The sequence below is a fragment of the Heptranchias perlo genome, chromosome 27 (genome assembly GCF_035084215.1).
Source record: "Heptranchias perlo isolate sHepPer1 chromosome 27, sHepPer1.hap1, whole genome shotgun sequence".
Taxonomy (NCBI): Eukaryota; Metazoa; Chordata; class Chondrichthyes; order Hexanchiformes; family Hexanchidae; genus Heptranchias; species Heptranchias perlo.
This window is the reverse complement of record NC_090351.1, coordinates 29,630,302-29,655,359: the sequence shown is the minus strand read 5'-3', so window position 1 is coordinate 29,655,359 and position 25,058 is coordinate 29,630,302. Positions and strand designations below refer to the sequence as shown.

The following is a 25,058-nucleotide window of genomic DNA, read 5'->3' as shown; positions in this document are numbered from 1 at the left end:
CAACATACCATTTGCCTTCCTACCTGCTTACTGCACCTGCATATTTGCTTTCAGTGACTGGTGTACAAGGACACCTAGGTCCCTTTGTACATCAACATTCCCCAATCTATCAACATTTAAATAATACTCTGCCTTTCTGCTTTTCCTTCCGAAGTGGATAACTTCACATTTATCCACATTATACTGCATCTGCCATGTATTTACCCACTCACTCAACTAGTCTAAATCGCCTTGAAGCTTCTTTGCATCCTCCTCACAACTCACGGTCCCACCTAGTTTTGTGTCATCAGCAAACTTGGAAATATTACATTTGGTTCCCTCATCCAAATCATTGATATATATTGTGAATAGTTGGGGCCCAAGCACTGATCCCCATTAGTCACCGCCTGCCTCCCCGAAAAAGAACCAATTATTCCTACTCTCTGTTTCCTGTCTGTTAACCAATTTTCATAGAGTTATACAGCACGGAGAGAGGCCCTTCGGCCCATCGTGTCCGCGCCGGCCATCAGCCCTGTCTACTCTAATCCCATATTCCAGCATTTGGTCCGTAGCCTTGTATGCTATGGCATTTCAAGTGCTCATCCAAATGCTTCTTGAATGTTGTGAGGGTTCCTGCCTCCACAACCCTTTCAGGCAGTGAGTTCCAGACTCCAACCACCCTCTGGGTGAAAAAGTTCTTTCTCAAATCCCCTCTAAACCTCCCGCCTTTTACCTTGAATCTATGTCCCCTTGTTATAGAACCCTCAACGAAGGGAAAAAGCTCCTTAGTATCCATGCCAATATATTACCACCAATCCCATGTGCTTTAATTTTGCACACTAATCCCTTATGTGGGACTTTATCAAGGGCCTTCTGAAAATCCAAATAAACCACATCCATTGGTTCTCCCTTATCTATTCTACCAGTTACATCCTGAAAAAACTCCAGTAGGTTTGTCAAAAATGATTTCCCTTTCATAAATCCATGTTGACTTTGTCTAATCCCATTGATATTTTCTAAATGTCCTGTTATCACATCCTTTATAATAGACTCTAGCATTTTCCTACGACTGATGTTAGGCTAACTGGTCTGTAGTTCCCTGTTTTCTCTCTCCCTCCTTTTTTAAATAGTGGGGTTACACTTGCCACCCTCCAATCTGCAGGAACTATTCCATAATCTATAGAATTTTGGAAGATGACAACTAATGCATCCATTATTTCCATGGCTGCCTCTTTTAGTGCTCTGAGATGCAGATTATCAGATCCTGGGGATTTATCAGCTTTCAATCCCTTTAATTTCTCCAGCACTATTGTTTTACTAATACTAATTTCCTTTAATTCCTCCTTCTCACTAGTTCCTTGGTTCCCTAGCATTTCTGGGAAGTTATTTGTGTCCTCTTCCGTGAAGACAGAACCAAAGTATTTGTTTAATTGCTCTGCCATTTCCCTGTTCCCCATTATAAATTCTCCTGTTTCTGACTGTAAGGGACCTACATTTGTCTTCACTAATCTTTTTCTTTCTACATACTTGTAGAAGCTTTTACAGTCCACTTTTATGTTCCTTGCAAGTTTACTCTCATACTCTATTTTTCCCCTCTTAATCAATCTCTTGGTTCTTTTTTGCTGAATTCTAAACTGCTCCCAATCCTCAGGCTTGCTACTTTTTCTGGCAACTTTATATGAATCCTCTTTGGATCTAATACTATCCTTAATTTCTTTTGTTAGCCATGGTTGGGTCGCTTTTCCTTTTGTGTTTTTGCGCCAGAAAGGAATGTATAAATGTTGCAATTCATGCATTCGTTCCATGAATGTTAGCCATTGCCTATTTGCCGTCAAGCCTTTTAATGAAGCTTCCCAATTTATCATAGCCAACTCACTCCTCATACCTTCATAGTTTCCTTTGTTTAGATTTAGGACCCTAGTTTTGGATTGGACTACTTCACTTTCCATCTTAATGAAGAATTCTATCATGTTATGGTCACTCTTCCCTAAAGGACCCCAGACAACAAGATTATTAATTAACCCCTTCTCATTGCACAATACCCAATCTAGGATCGCCTGTTCCCTGGTTGGCTCCTCAATGTACTGGTCTAAAAAACCATCTCATCCACACTCCAGGAATTCATCCTCTACAGTATTATTGCTAATTTGGTTTAGCCAGCCTATATGCAGATTAAAGTCACCCATGGTAACGTGCATTTCTAATTTCCTGTTTGATCCCATCCCCTACATTACCACTACTGTTTGGAGGCCTATGGACAACTCCCACCAGTATTTTCTCCCCCTTAGTGCTTCTTAACTCCACCTAGACTGATTCTACATCTTGATTTTCTGAGCCAATATCCTTTCTCACTATAGCTCTGATTTCATCCTTTACTAACAACCTCACCCCACCTCCTTTTCCTTTTTACCTGTCCTTCCTAAATATCGAATACCCTTGGATATTCAGCTCCCAGCCTTGGTCACCTTGCAGCCATGCCTCTGTAATTGCAATTATATCATATCCGTTTACATCTATTTGCGCTGTTAATTCGTCTACCTTATTACGAATGCTTCATGCATTCAGATACAGTGCATTTAGATTTGTCTTTTTAACATTTTTAGACACCTTGACATTTTTTTGTACTATGGCCTTATTTGTCTTATTAACTTTTTTTCTTACCTGGACCCTATTTGTTGTCTTTTGTTTGTTCCCTCTGTCCCTTCCTGACACAATCTGGTTATCCTTACCCCAATCACTTTCCTGCACTGCTTCTTTGTCTTTTCTCTTTAGCATTCTAGATTTCTCTCCACCAGGACCCTCCCCCCCCACCTTATTTAGTTTAAAGCCCTATCTACCTCCCTAGTTATTCGATTCGCTGGAACTCTAGTCCCAGCACGGTTCAGGTGTAGTCCGTCCCAACGGAACAACACTCTCTTTCCCCAGTACTGGTGCCAGTGCCCCACGAATCAAAACCCACTTCTCCCACACCAATCTTTGAGCCACGCATTCATCTCCCTGATCCTATTGACCCTGTGTCAATTTGCTTGTGGCTCAGGTAATAATCCAGAGATTATTACCTTTGTGGTTCTGCTTTTTAATTTAGTCCCTAGCTGCTCAACCACCTGCATGTTGTACTCCCCGAATGTCATTAACTCCACTACCTTACCTGGTAGGTCATTTCTAAATGTTTACCACCCCATATGGCAATAGTTTATCTATTTGTCCCACCACCTAACTTCTTAGTTAATAATTATCTGTTGTAGGAATTGCGGAGACAGTGCATGGTTCCTCCAGTAACCACAGTGTCATCAACTACAGCAAGCATAAAGCAGCAGGGAAATTGACTTATTGAGTCCAAAAATGGAGAGAGTGCTTGGTGTAATTGGTAAGTATGATTTTAAAGAAACTATCAAGAAAAATAATTGAAACAATATTCTTAATCTTCTACCTATATAGAAAATGGTTATTACAGTGATGTGTTGAAGGGAAAAAAATTGCAGGGCTATGGCGAAAGAACGGGGGAATGGGACTAACTGGATTGCTCTTACAAAGAGCCGGCATGGGCTCGATGGGTCGAATGTCCTCTTTCTGTGCTGTTATGATTCTATGATTCTATATATTTGCTGTAAACCACAGAAACAGTAAATATCAAAACGTTGAGTTTTAGCTTGCTTACTGTACTGTGTGTTCGACCGACTGTATCTCAAGATTGTGTACAAAAATGATTTTCAATAACATTCTATTTATTAAAAAACAAAATTGTTAATCCTGTATTCTATGAAATATGATGTACATATCATGTCTAAATACAAGTTACACCCTATAGTTTGATTGCAATTTTGATAAAAAGCCCTGTTAGTTGTAGTGGCATATAAGCAGCACATAAAAAGATGTGTAAAGGTATGACTTGTATGCAAGCTTTTACAGCACTTATTTCTTTATATAAACTGTCCCCATCAGTCAGAGAATCAACATGCAGGGCCATGAATTAAGAGAATGTATAATTCCACCCCCCCGCCCCCCCCCCACTCAGGTCATGATCTGAGGTGCACTGCCAGGAGGAGCAGAGCAGGGCAGAGCAGAGGTCAGGCAAAGTGGAGGGACATTGGATGGTGACTACCCTCTTTACCAAATACATAGAATTACATAGAACATACAGCACAGAAACACGCCATTCGGCCCAACAGGTCCATGCCGGTGTTTATGCTCAACACGAGCCTCCACCCACTCTTCTTCTTCTAACCCCATCAACATATCCTTCTAAGATAGAAATTAGCTGCAGAGTTTTAGTGCCAGTTCATTAGATGGCTTTTTTCCTGGTCAATCCAATTAATCATCAAATTTTACAGCTTTACAACAAATCTTTCATAATTTTGAAATGTACTGCATTCTACCAGTGGCATAGGCAGGATTTTTTTCCCAGGTTGTGTTTGGATATGAGTTTGTCAGATCAAACAAAACAACTTCAAAATCTAGGTACAGTAGTATAGTAGTCATGTTACTGGACTAGAAATGTGGAGTCATGGACCAATAATCTAGAGCATGTGTTCAAATCCCCCAATGGCATTTTGAGAATTTGAGTTGAAAAAGAATCTGGAAATGAAAAGTTAGTATTAGTAAAAAAGTAACCATGAAATAATCAACAGATTGTTGTAAAAACCCAACTGGTTCATAAATGTCCATTAGGGAAGAAAACCTACCATCCTTACCCTGGCCTATATCTAACTCCAGTCCCACACCAACGTGGTTGACTCTTAACTGCCCTCTGAAGTGGCCTAGCAAGTCAGTCAGTTGTGTGAAACACCACATGGACTGCAGAGGTTGAAGAAGGGCTGCCACTACCTTCTCAGGGCCACTTAGGATGGGCAATAAGTGCTGGCCTTGCCAACGACACCCATACCCCGAGAATTAATAAACAAAGATCTATGTTCCAAATAGGAATTTCACAGTAAGGTTCAAATATAAACATTACTTCCATTAATCTAACAATTCAGCAAAGTAAATGATAAAAACACAGTCGAAGCCAGTTATGTGACACTAGTCCATCAATAACTTCGCTATTATTCACTGCAATATCCCAGTGAACATTTAGAAGCGCAAGCCCAACTAATCGGTTTTCACTGGTTGAATTATGGAACTGATTAGCTCGGGAAGAACATTGTTTTTGTGTTCTGCCCAGTCATCTAAGGCACATTCTTTGAAAGAAGGAGTGCCCCGACAAAAAAAAATCATAGTAATTTTGGGGGTGTTTGAACATCAAGGGCCCCCCCTCCTCCTGCCTATGCCAGTGCATTCTACACTAGAGAATGGATCGCCTCTGAATAAACTTAATGCTTGTTTTCCTATTTTTTCTAGTGGGATTCATCCTGTTGTCCGAATTACAAGTGGGTAAGTCACAGTCTTACTGCCAAATGCAAGAGCTGCCCACTACTGTATCTTAGTGTCCTGTTTTCCCATAAGAGCCTATATAAGTTGCAGCTCTATTAAACAATCACCTTCTGAATAAAAACTGCCACCAAACCCCATTGTTAGTTTTTTTTGAAAAATGCCAATCACTGTGGTTAGGCCACAGCTTGAGTACTGCGTACAGTTCTGGTCACCACATTACAGGAAAGATGTGATTGCACCAGAGAGGATACAGAGGAGATATACGAGGATGTTGCCTGGGCTGGAGAATTTCAGCAACGGGAAAAAATTGGATAGGCTGGGGTTGTTTTCTTTGGAACAAAGGAGGCTGAGGGGAGATTTGATTGAAGTATATAAAATTATGACGGGACTAGATAGAGTGGATAGGGAGGACCTATTTCCCATAGCAGAGGGATCAGTGACCATGGGGCATAGATTCAAAGTAATTGGTAGAAGGATTAGAGGGGAGCTGAGGAGAATTTTTTTTTACCCAGAGGATGGTGGGGGTCTGGAACAGACTGCCTGAAAGGGTGGTAGAGGCAGAAACCCTCAACTCATTTAAAAAGTACTTGGATGAGCACTTCAAGTGCTGTAACCTACAGAGCTACAGACCAAGTGCTGGAAAGTGGGATTAAGCTGGATAGCTCTTTTTCAGCCGGCACAGACACGAAGGGCCAAATGGCCTCCTTCTGTGCCGTAACTTTCTATGATTCTATGATTCTATTTTGAACAAGGGTGGATGGTGAGTTGCTTTACAACCATTTTTTATTTTCTGTTTTTAGGCTATACTTACAAACTGATTTGTTATTATGCAAACTGGGCCCAGCACAGACCAGGAATTGCCAAGTTCATGCCTGAAAACATCCCCCCTTGCCTGTGCACCCATCTAATCTACGCGTTTGCTATCATTGATGATAACCACAAGATTACGACCAAGGAAGAAAATGATGAGTTTCTTTATAAATCATTCAATGATCTCAAAAACCAGTGAGTAGGCATATATTTTGTAACAGCTCTCATTTGTGAGATGAAGGTTTTCTCCATCTATGGTTCCAATGAGCCCCCTTTCTCCCCTCCTCTCTTATAGGCAACTGTGTTGATATTGTAGTCGACAGATCCTGGCAGACCTCATGTATGCCATCTAAATGCCTGTTCTTTATGTATGATTCCATACAGTGGCTCGATACTTCACTGTTGAAGGGTCTCACAGCGGAGTCTGACCCTGTTCCCATCCTATGTCTCTACACATATATTTTCCACTGGAGAACAATCAGGAAAAGGAACCCAGTCCAATTGTTTCCCTTTCCTATCTCAGGGGAAAATGAGGTCAATTGGACTGCTCCAACTGCTGTCCCAGCTGAGATCATGCAACAGGCATCATCCCTGGCACCTGCTGCTCTATATGACTTAGTACTACACTGGGATATGCCTTTACCCAGCTAAGGGGTAGTTAAATATTTCTTAATAAAATCCATTTTTAGCCTTGGTCATTTTTGTCAACATTTCTTAAAGTAACAGCAAAATGTGTGAGTGATAAGATTCCTTTCACTGCTGTTAAATCCCTTCACTGCTGTGATAAAAGAAAGACTTGCATTTATATAGCACCTTTCATGACCTCAGGAACATCCCAAAGTGCTTTACAGCTTTTAAAGTGTAGTCACTGTTGTAATGTAGGAAACGCAGCAACCAAATTGCACACAGCAAGTTCCCACAAACAGCAATTAAATAAATGACCAGATAATCTGTTTTTTTAGGTGTTGGTTAAGAGATAAATGTTGGCCAGGACATCAGGAGAATTCCCCTGCTCTTTTTCGAGTCGTGCCTTGAGATCTTTTATGTCCACCTGAGAGGGCAGACGGGACCTCGGTTTAACATCTCATTTGAAAGACAGCACCTCCAACAGTGTAGCACTTCCTCAGTGTCAGTGTGGACTATGTGGTCAAATCTCGGGAGCAGGACTTGAACACAAACCTTTCTGACTCTGAGGTGAGGTGAGAGTGCTACCACTGAGCCACAGCTGGCACAGTTATAATTCTTATTGTAGCATACACGGGGAGTGGGCAGTGCTTGGGGCACTTCTCACAGGGCACATCGTCCTAAACTCAGCTCAGCACCAACATTTCTAAACCACTTGGACTCAATAGAGGAGAGTTTTCAGAGAAGGATATAAATTACAGCAAAGGGGGGGGCACTCTCCCCTGTAACACGATTCCCCACATATCCTTTTATATTCCTCCTTTTCAAATATTTATCCCCATTCTCTTTTAAATTATGTTCTAGTTTCTACCTTTGTACCCACTTCTGATGAAGCATCCCATGGTCTAAAAGCCCTCAGTTCAAGAATCTTCCTTCTCCCTTCCCCCTTGGTTCTTCTAGTGAGAATTCTTGGTCTCCGTCCCTTTGTTCTACATTCACTCACCAGTGGAAATAATCATTCCATGTTTACCCACTGTAAAGTCCCCAGGTTTCACTCACCCCTTTCCTGGCTGCTCTGCTCACGATGCTGCTCCCACTCACCACATTGCTGCTGCTGCTCCCAGCTCTGCAGGAAATGCTGGTCTCCATGGGCACGCACACCTCATTCCCCAGTCACCATTACCCCAACCCCCATTCCCGTCTCCCTCAACCCCCCCATTACCTGATTCCCATTCCCCTCTCTCCCTAACCCCCGTTCCCCAGTCTGCCTCTCACCCACCAAGCCCCCATCCCCCACCTCCATTTTCCCTGTCTCCCCCACCCACAACTTCCTTCCCTCCCCTGACCCCCCTCCTACTGATGCTCATCATCTGTTTTTGCCTCTGCAAAGTGCCTTGGGATATGTCACATCAAAAGCATTACATAAATAAATGATTACATAGAATGTACAGCGCAGAAACAGGTCATTCGGCCCAACTGGTCTATGTCGGCGTTTATGCTCCACACGAGCCTCTTCCCATCCCTCTTCATCTAACCCTATCAGCATATCCTTCTGTTCCTTTCTCCCTCCTGTATTTATCTAGCTTCCCCTTCAATGCATCTATGCTATTCGCCCCAACTACTCCTTGTGGTAGCGCATTCCACATTCTTACCATTCTTTGGGTAAAGAAGTTTCTCCTAAATTCCTTATTGGATTTATTGGTGACCATCTTAGTAATATAGGAACAGGAGTAGGCCATTTAGCCCCTCGAGCCTGTTCCGCCATTCAATGAGATCATGGCTGATCTGTGACCTAACTCCATATACCCGCCTTAGCCCCATATCCTTTTGGTTAACAACAATCAATCTCAGATTTAAAATTAACAGTTGAGCTAGCATCAACTGCCGTTTGTGGAAGAGAGTTCCAAACTTCTACCACCCTTTGCATGTAGAAGTGTTTCCTAACTTCACTCCTAAAAGTCCTGGCTCTAATTTTTAGGCTATGTCCCCCAGTCCTAGACTCTCCAACCAGCAGAAATAGTTTCACTCTATCTACCCTATCAGTTCCCCTTAATATCTTGAAAACTTCGATCAAATCACCCCTTAATCTTCTAAATTCCAGGGAATACAACCCTAGTTTGTGTAATCTCTCCTCGTAATTTGCCCTCAATTCCATGAGCTTCAACTTTAGTTAACAGTCTCCTATGAGGGACTTTATCGAATGCCTTTTGGAAGTCCATATAAACAACATCCATAGACATTCCCCGTCCACTACTTTAGTCACCTCTTCAAAAAATTCAATCAGGTTTTTCATGTGTGGCCTACCCTTTACAAATCCATGCTGGCTCTCTCTGATCAGCTGAAAATTTTTATGGTGTTCAGTCACTCTATCTTTCCTGACAACAGATGTTAGGCTAACTGGTCTATAACTCCTTGGTTTCCTTCTCTCGCCTTTCTTAAATAGTGGAGTGACGTGCAATTTTCCAATCTAAAGGAACGGTTCCTGAATAAAGAGAACTTTGGAAGATTATAGTTAGAGCATGTGCAATGTTCTCACCTACTTGCTTTAAAATCCTGGGATGGAAACCATCTGGACCTGGGGATTTATTACTCTAGTGCCATTATTCTCTTCATTGCTGTTAATTTGCTTACGTTAGTTATAGTGAGATCCCATCCCTAATTCAAAATTAGTTTCCTTGGGGTGTCCGGCATGCTATCCTCTTCCTCTACAGTAAAAACTGACACAAAGTAATTATTTAATATGTCCGCCATTTCCTTATTTTCATTTACAATACCACTATTATCAGTTTTTAAGGGGCCCACATTGCTCTTGATATATAATTGTAAAAACATTTTGTGTTGATTTTGATATCCCTTGCAAGTTTCTTTTCATACCCCCTTTTTGTAGCTCTTACTGTCTGCTTTGTCACCCTTTGCTGTTCTTTATTTCTCTCCCAGTCACCAGAATCTGTGCTATTTTTTGCATTATTGTATGCTTTTTCTTTTAGTTTTATGTTGTCCCTTACCTCTTTTGTATTTTTGGCAAGTAGAGCTCTTGCCCCTTAGGGGTATGAATGAGTTCTGTATCACGTTACATTCTTTTTTGAACACCTCCCACTTATATTTATGGTCCCTAGTTTTGGTCCTCCCCACAAATGGAAACATCTTCTCTACCTCTACCCTACCAAACCCCTTCATAATGTTAAAGACCTCTATTAGGTCAACCCTGAGACCTCTCTTTTCTAGAGAAAAGACCCCAGCCTGTTCAGCCTTTCCTGATAAATATATCCTCTCAGTTCTAGGATCATCCCTGTGAATCTTTTAGATGTTGTGTATTTGATCATATCATGAGACAATAACAAATGAGACAGAACAGAGGAAGTCATGTCAATTTAGCAAAACCATACAAGCATCATATAACACACAATCTCAACCTTTTCAAGTAAATCATTAAAAAATGTTGTTTAAACATTCATCGAGTACCAGGAACTAACTGGAAGACTTAAGGATCTAAACAGCGGAGAATACATTGACATTTAAAAAAATGGAAACATTGTGTGATATTTCTGATGCCAGGATGATAGGAATTTAACACACTCGGAGGGGCTGCACATTCACTTGGTTAATTATTCTGAAAAATAGCATCTCTTTACAACACTTTGCTGCAGGACCCAGGTAGTCCTGTGGGACTAAAGTAGAATAGTAAACTCATTTGCAGGGAAGATGAAATTGTGCTCATGCACCACTTTCTAAACTGGGCAGCAAGTCATTACCTTCAGTTACTGTGCTGATTTCATAATATTATGGCCTTAATATTACATGGGACAATATTGGTGTAAGAACACTTAAAAAGTTCATATAAAATTTATTTGTTCCCTATCAGAGGCATTTACCTATTTACTTCAAATGGGTTTGAATAACTGGAAAGGAATTTTATATGATCATATTAGGCATTTGATATTTACATGGTGTAATTTCAAGGCCAATGTCATTAATGAAGAAAAATTAAGATACTTATAATACACTAGACACTGTCCAATTGCATTGCACAAGGGGTCAAGGACTTTAGGTGACTCCCTTATTTTTGTATAATACTTTGATGTTCTATTATTTTTAGCTATATAGCACAACTTATGGTCATTTAGGAAGCAGAGAAGTAGAGTTGGTCAGAACATAAGAGTTTTTCTGAAGGCTGAGTAAGTAGGTAACATAAAGCTGAGGTATTAGTGCCATCACTGGCGGGAGGGTGTAATTACACCATGACACATTTGCATAGATGGTTTCTGTTGTAAAGGTGACACAGCAATTTATAATAGAAATCATTGACTCAAATGAGTGTCAAAAATGTATGTCAAAAATATGCCAACAGGAAATAAGGTTTTACAGTCAGGAATTGTGTGGCAATGCAGGATTTAATATACTTTGGTAGGTGTCAGCCTTGGCTCAGTGCTAGCACTCTCACCTCTGCGTTAGAAGGTCACGGGTTCAAGCTCCACTCCAGAGGCTGGAGCACATAATCTAGGCTGACACCAATGCAACACTGAGGAAGTGCTGTAGTTTGGATGAGATGTTAAACAAAAGCCAATTTTCCTTTTTGAATAGATATAAAAGATCCCATGGCACTATTCGAAGAAGCGCAGGGGAGTTCTTCTTCTGTATTGGCCAACATTTGTCCCTCAACCAACGTCACTAAAACAGATTATCTGGTCATTTTTCTCACTGTTGTTTGTGGGAGTTTACTGTGTACAAATAGGCTGCCATGTTTCCCTGCATTACAACAGTGAGTATGCTTCAAAAATAGGCCATTGGCTGCAAAGTACCTTGGAACATCATTAGGTCATGGATGGTACTATATAAATGCAAATTCTATTCTATTTTCAAGGTATCAAAAGAATAAAAGCTATGTTTTTCCTACTATATTAGAAATACTTAAGATATATGGCCCTACAAATCCTTGGGACCTGGTCCCGGCTTTTAGTGCTCCTGCTGGTACCTTCCAGTGCTGGCTCCCCCAGAGTTTGTGGGGTTAGCGGGAGTGCACCTAATTTGCTTGGGTGGGGCGAGCACAAATGCCACTGGAGGGACAAGCACCACTGTGGGTGCATCTCCAGGGTCAGCCTGCTCCACACGGCCAGAAACTCTAGCACAGGCCCACCAATGAGGGTATGAGTTGCCCGGACCCCTGTGACTTTGGCCATATCCTCCTGTGTAAGGGGGGAAATTAACAAAATGTAAATAAAAGTCCCTTTTCTTCTGAGGTTCAGGCTGCTTCCCTGGTCTGGACCCCAACAGTGGGCCCCACTTTCAACCAACTCACTTGACCGCCAGAGAATCACTGGGTCCCACCCCTTGCTCTACACCACAGTGACATTAGCCTTGTAAGGGCCAGGCAGAAGTTCCTAAAGCTGCTAAGCCTCAATAATACAAGGAGAAGAAGATGATTCAGTTAGCAGCAATTAAGTTAACTTGAACTTGACCACCACCGGTTCTCTGTCCTTCAACTTGCCATATTTAAAATGCTCATTCTCATCTTCAAATCCCTCCAAGGCTTTAAATCACCAACCTCTTCCAGCTTTACGTCCATCTGGTCCTCTGATTCTGGCCTCCTGTGCATTCCCCTCTCCCTTCGCCTTAACCATTGATGGCAGAACCTTCAGCATTCTCGACCCTACTCAATGGATCTTCCTTCCTAATCCCCTCTGCCTCTATACTGCTCAACCTGTCAGAGCCTTCTCAAAACCTTTGGTCACCTTTCCTGACTCTTCCACAAATGCTTAGGTTCCATTCCTTTCTTCCTCTGAGAAGCGCCATGGGACATTTTTCTATGTTTAAAAGCATTGTATAAATGCACATTCTTGTTGCTAGAATTTTTGTTTATTATTCTGGAGATAGTAAAAAAAAATTCCATCCATTGTCTATCATTCAACCATCTGAAATTACCAAAAGTACAGTACATTTGTTTTTATGAGGTAAAATACAAAGGAAAACAAAAAATTAGAAGGTGCAAGTATATTGCAGTAAAATACACGAGTGCATGGATTGAGTTAGTGCATTGTGGGATAGTGAAAGGCGAAATACATAAATAGTTTATTAGGAATGATAGACTCAGAATGGTCATACCTTCTTTCACTGGAGTAAAATAATGGCTTTAATAATAAAAGTTTTCAGAAAGGGAGACTAAAGCTGAATGATTCCCTCTCAGAGGGCTAGATACCACAGAAACTTGTGCAACTTCCATTTTAGCTCACTGAAAATTATTATTGCTCCCAAGATTATGAGGTACAAGTTGTTAGTTGTTAAAATAAAGGTTTGAAAATAATCATTTATTGTTTTCCTAACAGGAGTCCTGAATTGAAGACACTTTTGGGTGTTGGAGGATGGAATTTTGGTATACAAAGGTAATGTCTGGCAAAGGTGCAGGCTGGCAATTTTTCCCCTAAGATTAGCAAATTAGCTTTTACAATACGACCAAGATGATCAGTAATTACCAGATCTCACGGGCCATCAGCTTGTGCTTTTCTTTCTGCTGAGACTGGTTTGGTCTCTGCTATCATGTGTCCTATTGCTTCCTGTTCCAATTGGGCAGCAGCGCTAGAAAGCAAAGAGGAGAGAACAGAGTTTGAAATTATAGTGTGTGGGCCTGAATCACATTGATGCAACTTGCAGTAGAAGACGGATTTCAAGCAGCATAATTGAACAGGTTTTGCCTATAAGTTAATGTATAAATCCAGAATTGATATGTGGAATTGAAATGTATTTCTTTTTAATCTCTATCACATTAAACATGCACTAATTTTATAAAACATTAATTCATATTGAGAATTTACATTTCATTTATATTCATTGAGTGGATTTCATATACTTGGCAATGTAATTCCAGGTAAATTAAATAGTTCACCCGAGGTGATACCGACTTTTAAAAGTTTGGATCCATATTAACTGTTCTAACTTTCTGCATCTTAACACATAGGGCCTGATTTTAGCAGGCCTGCGGGTTTCCTGCGGGTTGGGTTTCGGGTGCGTGGCCTCCGCGCCCGGTGAAATTAGTGGGTTGCCCGCGCGATCGTAGCAGGCAATCCACTAATTGGAATCACTTACCTGCTCCTCCGGGGTCCGCGCTGCTGGTCTGCGCGTCGGGCGGGCTGCGCATGCGCAGTACGATCTGTCAGCTGGAGGCTCTCTAGTTAAAGGGGCAGTCCTCCACTGACAGATGCTGCAACCAATGGAACAAATTACAGCATGGAGCAGCCCAGGGGGAAGGCTGCTCCCAGTTTAATGATGCCTCACCCCAGGTATCATCAGATGGGGTGAGGAGGAGGGGGAGGACAGAGATCTTCCACCCGGCGGGCGGGAGGAAGCGGCCTGCCTCTGCCACCAAGAAGGCCTGGCTCGAGGTGGCAGAGGGGGTCACCTGCGCCACCAACATATCGCCCACCTGCATACAGTGCAGGAGGCGCTCCAATGACCTCAGTAGGTCAGCCACAGTGAGAATACGTAGTCTTTCCCCTACACTCCGTCTGCCACAACACTGCCCCCACCCCACATCTCCTTCGGCACCGCCAACACTACTCTGTCACATCACCCCTCATACCCACTCAAACCCCATCCTCATCTTACCTGCACCTACTCACCTCGCCAGTACTCACCCGCCACTAACACGCAACCCAATCCTCATACAATCTCATGGCTCTATCCCATACTCACCCTCTCGTGCATCTCTCTCATGGCCAGCCTCACTCAACCTGCCACCACCTGTGCTGCAGCCACAGGGCATGCATCGCATATGTGCAGTAGGCAGCGTACGGCAAACGTGTCGTGAGCATGAAGGGGATGCACAAGGGTGTCTGAGGGTTTGCCATGGGTGTTACCTATATTGAATTTCAGAGCAACAAACATCACACATTATATTGGCACCACCACTGCCATGTCTCCGCGAATCCTGTCTGTTGTGTCCAATAATGCCCGCTCCTGGGTATCACTATGAGGACCCACCACTGATGCCACCCATCGTGTTACTGCAGAGTAGGTGCAGGTGTATTTGCAGGGCTCTTCCGCGCAGATGACTGAGAGACATCGGCGGTGTACCCGGCTGCACCCTGGAAGGATGTGGAGGAGAAGTTGTGGAGGGCAGTGGTGACTTTGGCAGCGACAGGTAAGCAGATGGTGCTGGGGCCAGCCAGGAGCAGCTCGGCATGAAAGAGCCTGCAGATCTCCACGGCTACATGTCGAGTGAATCTGCGCCTCCGTGTGCACTGCTGCTCGGAGAGGTCCGGGGAGCTGCACCTCGGTCTGTGGACCCTGTGGCGAGGGTAGTGCCCTCTGCGACGCGTCTCTCTCTGCGGTAGCCCTCCCTCCTGCTGTACAGGTGGATGTGTCACAGCACTCTGTTGTGGAGCTCCACGTGTCAGAGGTGGATGGCGTGGATGGCGAGGCTGGTGATGCTGTTCGCCCTCCGAGGGGATCATGACTGCAGCTATGGCGGCCCCCATCCACAATATGTACATCTGAGGGGGTCTGCAAGGTAGGCACGTGTCTCCGGATCCCGGGGTGAGTGTGCAGGTTGGTGACTTTGACCGTCCGGAGGGGGGTGGTGGAGGCCACACTTTGTCCCAAGTGACAGAGCGGCCTCCTGCAATGGGTGAGGGCCTCCCCCCCAACCTGTCAAATGGACCTTTGCAGCTGCCACAGGCTGACGGCTGCAACACGTCCAGTTCAACTAGGACTGTTTCCCCCAGTGTGTGAAACAGTCCCATGTTTCCCCAAAATTACACACAGTCCCTTAATCAGGTTAGCTAATGACCTGAACAAGCGAAATAAATAACCTCAAGTGGCATCCCGCTGGCTTTAATTGCCTGCGGGATTCCCACCAGCGGGGGCCACGCACGCACCCCCGCACGTCATCGGGGAACCCGGAAGTGGGCGGGATCGTGGCGGGATCCCGTCACGTGACTGGATATCGGGATTTTCGGGGCCCGCCCGCTGGAAACCCACAGGAAACCCGACGGTAAAATCGAGCCCATAGTGTCAACTCACTGAAAACACTCAGAATATATTCTACAACAGGCCAGGCTGTTTGTTAATACACAACTGTTTTTCAGGGGATCTGGTGGCCTAGAAATTTGATCACACCAGGCCCATTTGTTTTGGGTGCTAAAGCCTCCAACATGACAGGCAGGATGTGCGCGCTCATTTTCAGCCAGAAGTGTGCTGCTAGCCATATTGGATCGGGCTTCTCCATAGGCATCCAGCGCTCACGTCAGAACTATTTAAAGCAATGAATAACTTATGTAAATAAGGGTCCTCCACTAAAGGGAACATGCAGTACTGCTGGTTTGTCATTTCAGACTGCTGGTTAACTTTTGGGTGATTGTAGCCTGCTTTCTGACTCTGGAAAGTTAAGTGTGACTGCTGAGATCATGATTTTGCTGGTGTTGCACTGTTTTTGGCTGCCTTATGGACAATTTGACTGCATGGATGGTCTGGCAGGGTTGCCTTCAGGGCTGGAGGATGAGGGGGAGCAGCAAGAAAGACAGCAGAGAGCAGGAGAAGCTGGTGTTTGTGAAGTATTTACTTCTGAAGGATATGTGTTTTCCTATAAAATACACAATGGAATTTGAAAGAGTTCTCATAACTTTTTTTAAAAAGCTTAAACCAGATAAAACAATATGAAAACATTTCATCAGTTCTCCCCGTCCTTTCAGGTTTACCAACATGGTTTCTACCAAGAAGAATCGTACAATATTCATCAATTCTGTGATTAAATTACTTAGAAAGCATGGCTTTGATGGTTTAAATTTAGACTGGAAGTATCCAGGTTCTAGAGGAAGTCCATCTCAGGACAGAAAAAGGTTCACAAGTTTGTTTAAGGTGAGTAAAACAGCTTTCAATTTTCTCTCCTTTTATCTCCTTTAAGCACTGACTTCTGAGGGTATAGTTCCAAGGGGACAGCAACTCTCTGGGACCTTTTCTAAGTGGCCATTCTTCATATGGGAGTAGTCAATAAATGTCAACAGGTGATTCAATTGGGGGAAGCATCATAGCTCAACATGGTTCAGTTCTCACCCAGCATTCACACACACACACACACACACAAAGTTTCCAGGAGGAGTCACTGCAAATTGGTCAGGAACAGGAACCTTAGCTGTTTTGTTTTCATTTCCTTTGCCCAGGGTCAGGAGCCAATTGTAGCACCCACCACAGCTGCCGATGTTAAGGTCAACTAACTCAGCATAGGCCACGTATCAAACCTGGGACTCTGCGTTCTCTGCAGTTTAGAACAACAGCAGCAGGTTTTTTACCCAGTAAGCCAGCAGGGATCCTAGTTTTCAATTTTATAACATGAAACGAATATGCAGTGCTTTATCATTAAGTGAAAGAAAAGCAAATATAGATGCATCACTCTATTTAAGTTAATTTTCAATCTGAAGTGCTCTAAACTTTATTCAAAGGGATCATTTTATCCCAGTAAGGTCACTAGCATGTTATTTTACAAGACTTAACTACACAGAAGCACAATGACATGATTGGTGATGCCATGTCTGATACATTCTCCTTCCGATGCTGGAGTTTAGCTCGTCATCCAGAGATGTTATTTGATACAGTTAATCCTAGGTAGCAGAATCGTGTACAACTTCTTGCATGGTGTCAGCTATTGAAACTTCTGGTGCAGTCAACACACCCTGTGCCATGATCACTGTCTCCTTTAGACTGATGATTAGTCCGAATTCATTGCAGTAGCTTTTCACTAATTTGCAAAGTTGTTTAAGTTCCACTTCACTGTGTGCAATGAACTCTGCATCATCTGCGAAAAGAAGTTCTTTTATCAACAGTTGATTGATTTTACTATTTACTAGTTAGAAGAATATACTGGTAGGGTCGGATGAAGAGGGATGGGAGGAGGCTCATGTGGAGCATAATTGCCGGCAAAGACCAGTTGGGCCAAATGACCTGTTCCTGTGCTGTACATTCTGTGTAATTCTATGTATTTGCTCTTAGGCATGCAGTATTAAAGACTTTTCCATCTGATCTTGTAAGGAGTAATACACCTTCGGCACTAGATGAGAAAGCATGATGAAGCAGCAGAGAGAAGAATATCCCAGAATGTTCATGCCAAAACATATCCCCGTTTGACAATATTACAGATTTCAAAAAACTGTGAGATTGATTACCATCGTACTGGATTGTAGCCTTTGTACTATCATGGAAGGATCGAATCAGATTGAGAAGGCCTAGGGAGCAATCTCCAGCAACTGGAAAAGGCGCCTACACCATCATCTTTCGAGACGGATGGTGATATAGATAGATGGATACAAAACTATTAGGCTTCAGATTCTTTCTTCACATCTAGCCCACGTCATCTCCTATAGACCAGCATGCTCACTCCCCATGAGCCGAAGCAAAGCTTAGTGCACAATATAATCACAGATAAAGTGCCAAGTGAATAGTAGAAATGTTTAGTGTCTCAGCATTTATACATAGAATTCCCACTACACACCCACATCACTTCAGAGGCTGAATGTTATCAGTCGCTCCAGATATTTTTGTACCAGAATGCAATACCAATCTGGTTTATCAATCGATAGTCTTTTACAGTAACAGTAAAGTACAGCCAGTGGTCCAAGTCAGCTTGAATAGCACAACCAGCTGATGAAAGAGATAAACAGACAAGTCAGTCATCTGAGTTCCTTTGAATGGTTTTTCTTTGTAGACTCTTCAATTAACAGATGGAATCATCTCGATAACTTAGTATAAAATCTCTATCGATTGTAGTCATTTTCAGAATTACATAGATGCTCTTACCCATGGAGTGTATCTTGCCTCACGTCCATTGCAGCTCAATCAAACTTGTAACTAAATAGAACATTAGAAATGCCTGTAACTTATACTTTTTACACCCTTAGATCTATTGTGTTTGCCAGTGAGAAACCATTTTGCGACACTAAGGCACTTACCCATACAACAAATGGCCAGCTACAGTGACAGGTACATAAAGGCCCATCAAAGATAAGCTGGGGGTTTGACAGTGTTGTCTAAACCAAGCTTGTTCTGAATAGATTGTGATGTATTGTCTGGTGAATGAGGTTAAATGCTTTCTGCACCTGAATCAACTGTAATCAACAGATTGATTGGCTTCTTCTTGATGTGTTTCAGGCAAGGCCAAAAATACAGCCCATTTCCCAGCAGAAACCATTTCTATCACAATGCCATCAATATTTCTATGTTCATTAGTTAGCAAAAAATGACATTAATATTTGTACAGAAAAGCCCATGTAATCACCAGCTGTTTTATTGTAATTAAATATGTTAGCATTATAAAAGAATCATGGTAGACTATTATTTAAAGTCAATATTTTATCTTTTTTTCCAGGAACTAAAAAAAGCCTTACAAAAAGAAGCAAGACAAACTGGAAAAGCCAGGCTTCTACTTACAGCAGCGGTGGCTGCTGGTAAACAAAATATTGATGCTGGTTTTGAGATCAAAAAAATTGCTAAGTGAGTATTCATTCTTTCAATACAAATGTTTTCTCCCTGCAATTTTCACAATAGTTGCTGGATTGTGATGTTTCGTTCAAACTGTATGCCACTGTACAAATAAAATCCTACTTCAGCCTCTGAAGGATTTTACTTGAATCCAGGTTGGACAAAAGTTTCTCAGTGAAAATAAAAACTAAGTGAAGAATTGGGGCCAAAGGGCTGGACACTACCAAGGCTGGAAAAAAAAGTGTGGTAAAGTTACAAATAAATTAATAAGTAGTAATTTGTTGATGGCCAGCTAGGATTTAAAGCCTATGGACTGCAAGAGGAACGGAAGACTGAGCAAGGTAAGGATTTCTATAGTTTTGAGGTCCTGGAAACTGATGACTTTTGAGTGAATTAGTTTGATTATACTAGCAGATCATACAATATCAAAGAGGATGGCAATATTCTTGATACCTTCAGTTCAGTTACCCTCAATAGTGCATGAGATCTACCAGTCTGATAAAAAGCTGCACCGTTTTAACTCTGCAGAAGACCTTGTGAGATCTCAGTAGGGAGTGAGGTAAATGGAATTATTACAGTGGTTGTTTAATTTTGGTTCCAATATTACCATCTGGCAATTTCATCCACTTAAACACTGGGAAGACCAAAGAATTTGTCTTCAGCTTCTGCCATAAACTTCGTACCCTTGCCACTGATTCCATCCCCCTCCCCGGCCACTGCCTCAGGTTGAATCTGACTTCGCAACCTTGGTGTTCTTCTGACCCCATATCCTCTCTATCATGAAGAACGTATACCACCTCCATAACATCGCCCGTCTCCACCTCTGCCTCAACCCATCTGCTGCTGAAAGTCTTGCCTTTGTGATCCAGATGCAACTCTTCCAACGCTCTCCTTTCTAGCTTCCCATCCTCCACGGTCCATAGATTTCAGCTCAACCAAAACTTTGATGCCCGCATCTTGTCAAGTCCTGTTCACCATCTCCCGGTCCCCCAATGCCTCCAATTTAAAATTCTCGTTCTCGTGTTTAAATCGCTTCATGGCCTCACCCTCCCTATCTCTGTAACCTTCTCCAGAGAACATTGTTCCTCCAACTCTAGCCTCGAGTGTATTCCCCTCCCTTTGCCCCAACATTGGCAGCTATCCTTCAGCCATCTTGGCCTATACTCTCAAATTGCCTCCATAAACCTCTCCGCCTCTCCACCTCCCTCTACTCTTTTAAGGTTCTCCTTAAAACCCATTTCTGACCAAGCTTTTAGTCGCCCCTCCTAATATCTCCTTCTCGGTGTCCATTTTTTCTGATGACGCATCTATGAAGTGCCTTGGGATTTTTTTTTACATTAAAGGCACTATTTAAATGCAAGTTGTTGTATATATACCTTCCCAATCAATTCCTATTGCTATTGTAATACAAATTCATTTTACTTTGAGAGAACCATAAAGGATTCCGTACCAGAAGGCAATATTGGAACCAAACTTAAAGGGTTTAACGAGATGGTTAGTCGGGGTGAAAAGAAGCCGGGGTTATCTTTGCTCTCCAGGGTGATCCTGAAGCAATGAATGGTTTTGGCAGAGAGAACGAGATGAGATAGTGTTGAAGTGGTCCAGCCAGATCTGGCGATGGATAACTAAACCAGTTGTATGCCAGATATGCTCAAGTCTGTACTCCTTGGATTTGATCGAATAAAGATAGGGGGAACAACTAGAATGGGAGAGAGCAAGTGTTTTGCTGGGGTCAACGGCATCAAAGGTGGAAGAGGGGGAGCGGTTGAACAGATTAACAGGTGCAGAAGTATTGTGGCAAATAGCGGATCAGTGGCTAGGCGGTTTGGAGTTTGAAGTGTAGTTGTAAGTAACTTGGGGGAAGAGTTTATTTCAAACAGATGCTGAAGGAAGTGAGGTTGGAAGGGGTAGGGGTTATGCGTGGTGAGGGATACAGGTTTGTGGTCAGAAATGACCTTATCTGTGATTGAGACCATGGGAGTATAAGTGTCAAGGTCGAGGAGGTGACCGTGAATATGAACAAGAGAGCTTATATGGATGGAAAGGTTAAGGGAGGACACGAGGGCAATAACATTAGAGGAGAGAGGATAAGGTGAATTGAGATGGAGCTAGAAATCCCTGAGGATGAGGAGTCGCTCAGTGTAGAGAAGAAAGGAAAATATCTCAGTGAGAAACTCGGGGTGGGGCTTGGGGAGCAACAGAGAACGAGGATTTTAAAGGAGAGGTGAGAGGGGTAGAACAACATGAGGAGAAGGAGAAGGTGGTACCAGAGCAGTAGGGGAGAGTCCAAGGTGTGATTTGGTGATAAGGGCCACACCACCACAGTGGCGGCTTGGGTAGGGCAGATGGTGGAAAGTATAGCCAGGCGGGGAGGCTTCAGCAAGGGGCAAGTTGTGACCACCAAATAAGCCACGTTTCCATTAGTCATGTCAATATAGTTTAGATGTATCAGTATTTCGATTGATTGTTCATAACTTAATTTACTGTATTTTTATTTCTACAGAAAGATGGATTTTATCAATTTGGTTACATATAGTTTCCATGGTGCCTGGGACCGTTTCACTGGACACAAAGGCCCTTTTTATCGTGGCCCAGCTGATCATGGTGTTTATGTAAATTCTAACATGGTATGTATGCAACCTCCCAACATTCACAAGATATTAATGGATGAGGTAGGCCATTTCACCCAACCTTAATACATGCATTCAGAACAACTGTACACTCCTCCCATTGCTGCATGTAATTTCTTTTCTCAAATGATTCCAGGTTTTCAGCTCAACCACTTAACATATGAAAACTTTGGAAGAATTCTTCGAAATCTGTTCATTATGAACTTTTCTAAACGGATAACTGAACAATAAGCAGAACAATATTTCTGAAGTAAACTTGCCCCCATTTTATCTTGTATTGAGATCATATTTCATAGAACCATAGAGCGATACAGCACAGGAGGCCACCATTTGGTCCATCATGCCTGTGCCAGCTCTTTGAAGGAGCCTCACTTCCCTGCTCTTTCCCCATAGCCCTGCAAACTTTTCCACTTCAAGTATTTATCCAATTCCCTTTTGAAAATTAATATTGAATCTGCTTCCACCACTCTTTCAGGCAGTGCATTCCAGATCATAACTCGCTGCGTAAAACATTTTTTAACCTTGTCGCCTCTGGTTCTTTTGCCAATTACCTTAAATCTGTGTCCTCTGGTCACTTATTTACTCTAATAAAACGCCTCATGGTTTTGAACAGCTCTATCAAATCTCCCCTTAACCTTTTCTGCTCTAAGGAGAACAACCCCAGCTTCTCCAATCTCTCTACATAACTGAAGTCCCTCATCCCTGGTCCCATTCTAGTAAATCTCTTCTGCACCCTAAGGCCTTGACATCCTTCCTAATGTGTGGTGCCCAGATTCAAACACATTACTCCAGCTGAGGCCAAACCAGTGTTTTATAAAGGTTTAGCATAACTTCCTTGCTTTTGTATTCTATGCCTCAACTAATAAAGCCCAGGATCCCAAATGCTTTTTTAACAGGCTTCTCAGCTTGTCCTGCCACCTTCAAAGATGTGTGTATGTGCACCCCCAGGTCCTTCTGTTCTTGCACCCCCTTTAAAATTGTACCATTTAGTTAATATTGCCTCTCCTCATTCTTCCTACCAAAATATATCACTTCACACTTCTCTGCGTTAAATTTCAGCTGCCGTGTGTCTGCCCAGATCACCAGTCTGTCTATGTCCTCCTGTTACTATCCTCCTCTCTGTTTACTACATTTCCAAGTTTAGTGTCATCTGAAAACTTTGAAATTCTGCCCTGCATACCCCAGTCCAGGTCATTAATATATATCAAAAAGAGCAATGATCTCAACACTGACCCCTGGGGAATACTACTGTATACCTGCGTCCGGTATGAAAATAAAACGTTCACCACTACTCTCTGCTTTCTGCCCCTTAGCCAATTTTGTATCCACGCAGCCACTGCTCCTTTAATTCCATGGGCTTCAATTTTGCTAACAAGTCTATTATGTGGTACTTTATCAAACGCCTTCGGAAAGTCCATATACTCATACTCATAAACTGCACTACCATCAACCCTGTCCGTTACTTCATCAAAGAACTCAAATCAAGTTAGTCAAACATGATTTGCCTATAACAAATCTATGCTGGCTTTAATTAACCCATATTTTTCCAAGTGCCAATTAATTTTGTCCCAGATTATTGTCTCAAAGTTTGAACCTGTGTCCCCTTGTTCTACTCCGTGTCTTTAATTTAAAGTAGTATTCCAGATTAACCTTTTCCCTACCATGTTCTATCTTTTATACCTCTAAGATTAACTCTCAGACACCTCCTTTCCAGTCTTTCCTCATAATTTCAGACCCCTGATACTAAGGATCAGCCTCATAGCTCTTCTGTGCACTTAACTCCAGCCCTTGAATGTCTTCCTTGCTTCTCCGTAACCAGAACTGGATGCAGTACTCAAGGTGTGATCTGACCAGATCATTGTACAGATTGATCACTTCTTCCTCTGACTCGTATTCTACTGTTTTGATCATGTAGTTCAACGTTCTGTTGGCTTTGTTAATTGCTGCTCGGCATTGGCTGGAAATGTTGACCATTGAGTCAACTAAGGGTCCTGGATCTTTTTCCACTTCATCCTCAGCTATTTCAACACCAGTCATGAAGAATGCAAGTTGCCCATTTTCCCTTCCTATGCACAATACTTCACAGTTGTCTGCATCAGTTTTCATCAACCATTGTTTGGCCCATTGTTTAGGTCATTCTGTTGTTTCTGGGCTGCCTCCTTTGATTCCACTGCCCTTCCTAGTTTGGTTCCATCTGCAGATTTAACCAATTTCTATTTTATACATAAAAGTAACAATCACATTTTAACTGTGCAATTTTGGAACATTTGCTTCTTAGAAGGGGTTTGAAAAGATATGTTCTTTTGAACTGTGACAGAAATGAAGCTCATTTTTGTCTGCAATAGATCAACTATTGGTTCCTTTGTGCTAAGCACAATACACACTGTTGTGGTTGCTGTTGGTTGATTTTTGCAAGCTATAGCCATATACATTACAGTGTGAATACAAAAGGGTTATTTTAGACATATTGTTCCAAAGAAGCATTTCTTGACACCTAACTGCTTAGATGCAGCTCAATGCTTCACTCAGAAACAGATAGGTGGGGAGATGTGTTTTGAACTTTACTTCAATGGTTAATAGGATGTTTGTCCACACAATGTAATTGATAACCTGTGAATGGCTGTTAAACAACAACTAGAATTTATATAGCGCCTTCCACATAGTAAAACGTCCCAAGGCGCTTCATTGGAGCGTTATCAAACAAAATTTGACACCGAGCCACAGAAGGAGATAGTAGGGCAGGTGACCGAAAGCCTTGTCAAAGAGGTAGGTTTTAAGGAGCGTCTTAAAGGAGGAGAGAGAGGTGGAGAGGCGGAGGGGGTCAGGGAGGGAATTCCAGAGCTTAGGGCCCAGGCAGCTGAAGACACAGCCGCCAAAGGTGGAGTGATTAAAATTGGGGATGCTCAAGTGGCAAGAATCGGAGGAGCACAGAGATTTCGGCGGGCTGTAGAGCTGGAGGAGGTTAGAGGGTCGAGGCCATGGAGGGATTTGCAAACAAAGTTGCATTTATATTGCACCTTTCATGTCCTCAGTACATCTGAAAATGCTTCACAGCCAATGAAATACTTTTGAAGTGTAGTCAACGTTGTAACGAAAGGAAAACAAGTCAGCTAATTTTGGCACAGCAAGATCCCACAAACAGCAAGATAAATGACCAGATAATCTTTTTATAGTGATGATGGTTCA

At 42.5% G+C, this 25,058-nt stretch overlaps 1 protein-coding gene across 2 annotated transcripts in view; it reads left to right on the top strand.

Annotated features, from left to right (window-relative positions):
- The first annotated feature begins 3,248 nt into the window (after positions 1–3,248).
- LOC137344507 (acidic mammalian chitinase-like) overlaps positions 3,249–25,058 on the top strand; it is a 38,058-nt gene continuing 16,248 nt past the window's right edge. For both annotated transcript variants that reach the window (XM_068007542.1, XM_068007543.1), the window contains exons 1-7: positions 3,249–3,346; positions 5,317–5,349; positions 6,150–6,354; positions 13,104–13,160; positions 16,464–16,629; positions 19,130–19,254; positions 21,746–21,869. In XM_068007542.1, the coding sequence (XP_067863643.1) occupies positions 3,322–3,346; positions 5,317–5,349; positions 6,150–6,354; positions 13,104–13,160; positions 16,464–16,629; positions 19,130–19,254; positions 21,746–21,869 (735 nt within the window). In that variant the 5' untranslated portion in view covers positions 3,249–3,321. The remainder of the gene's footprint in view (positions 3,347–5,316; positions 5,350–6,149; positions 6,355–13,103; positions 13,161–16,463; positions 16,630–19,129; positions 19,255–21,745; positions 21,870–25,058) is intronic.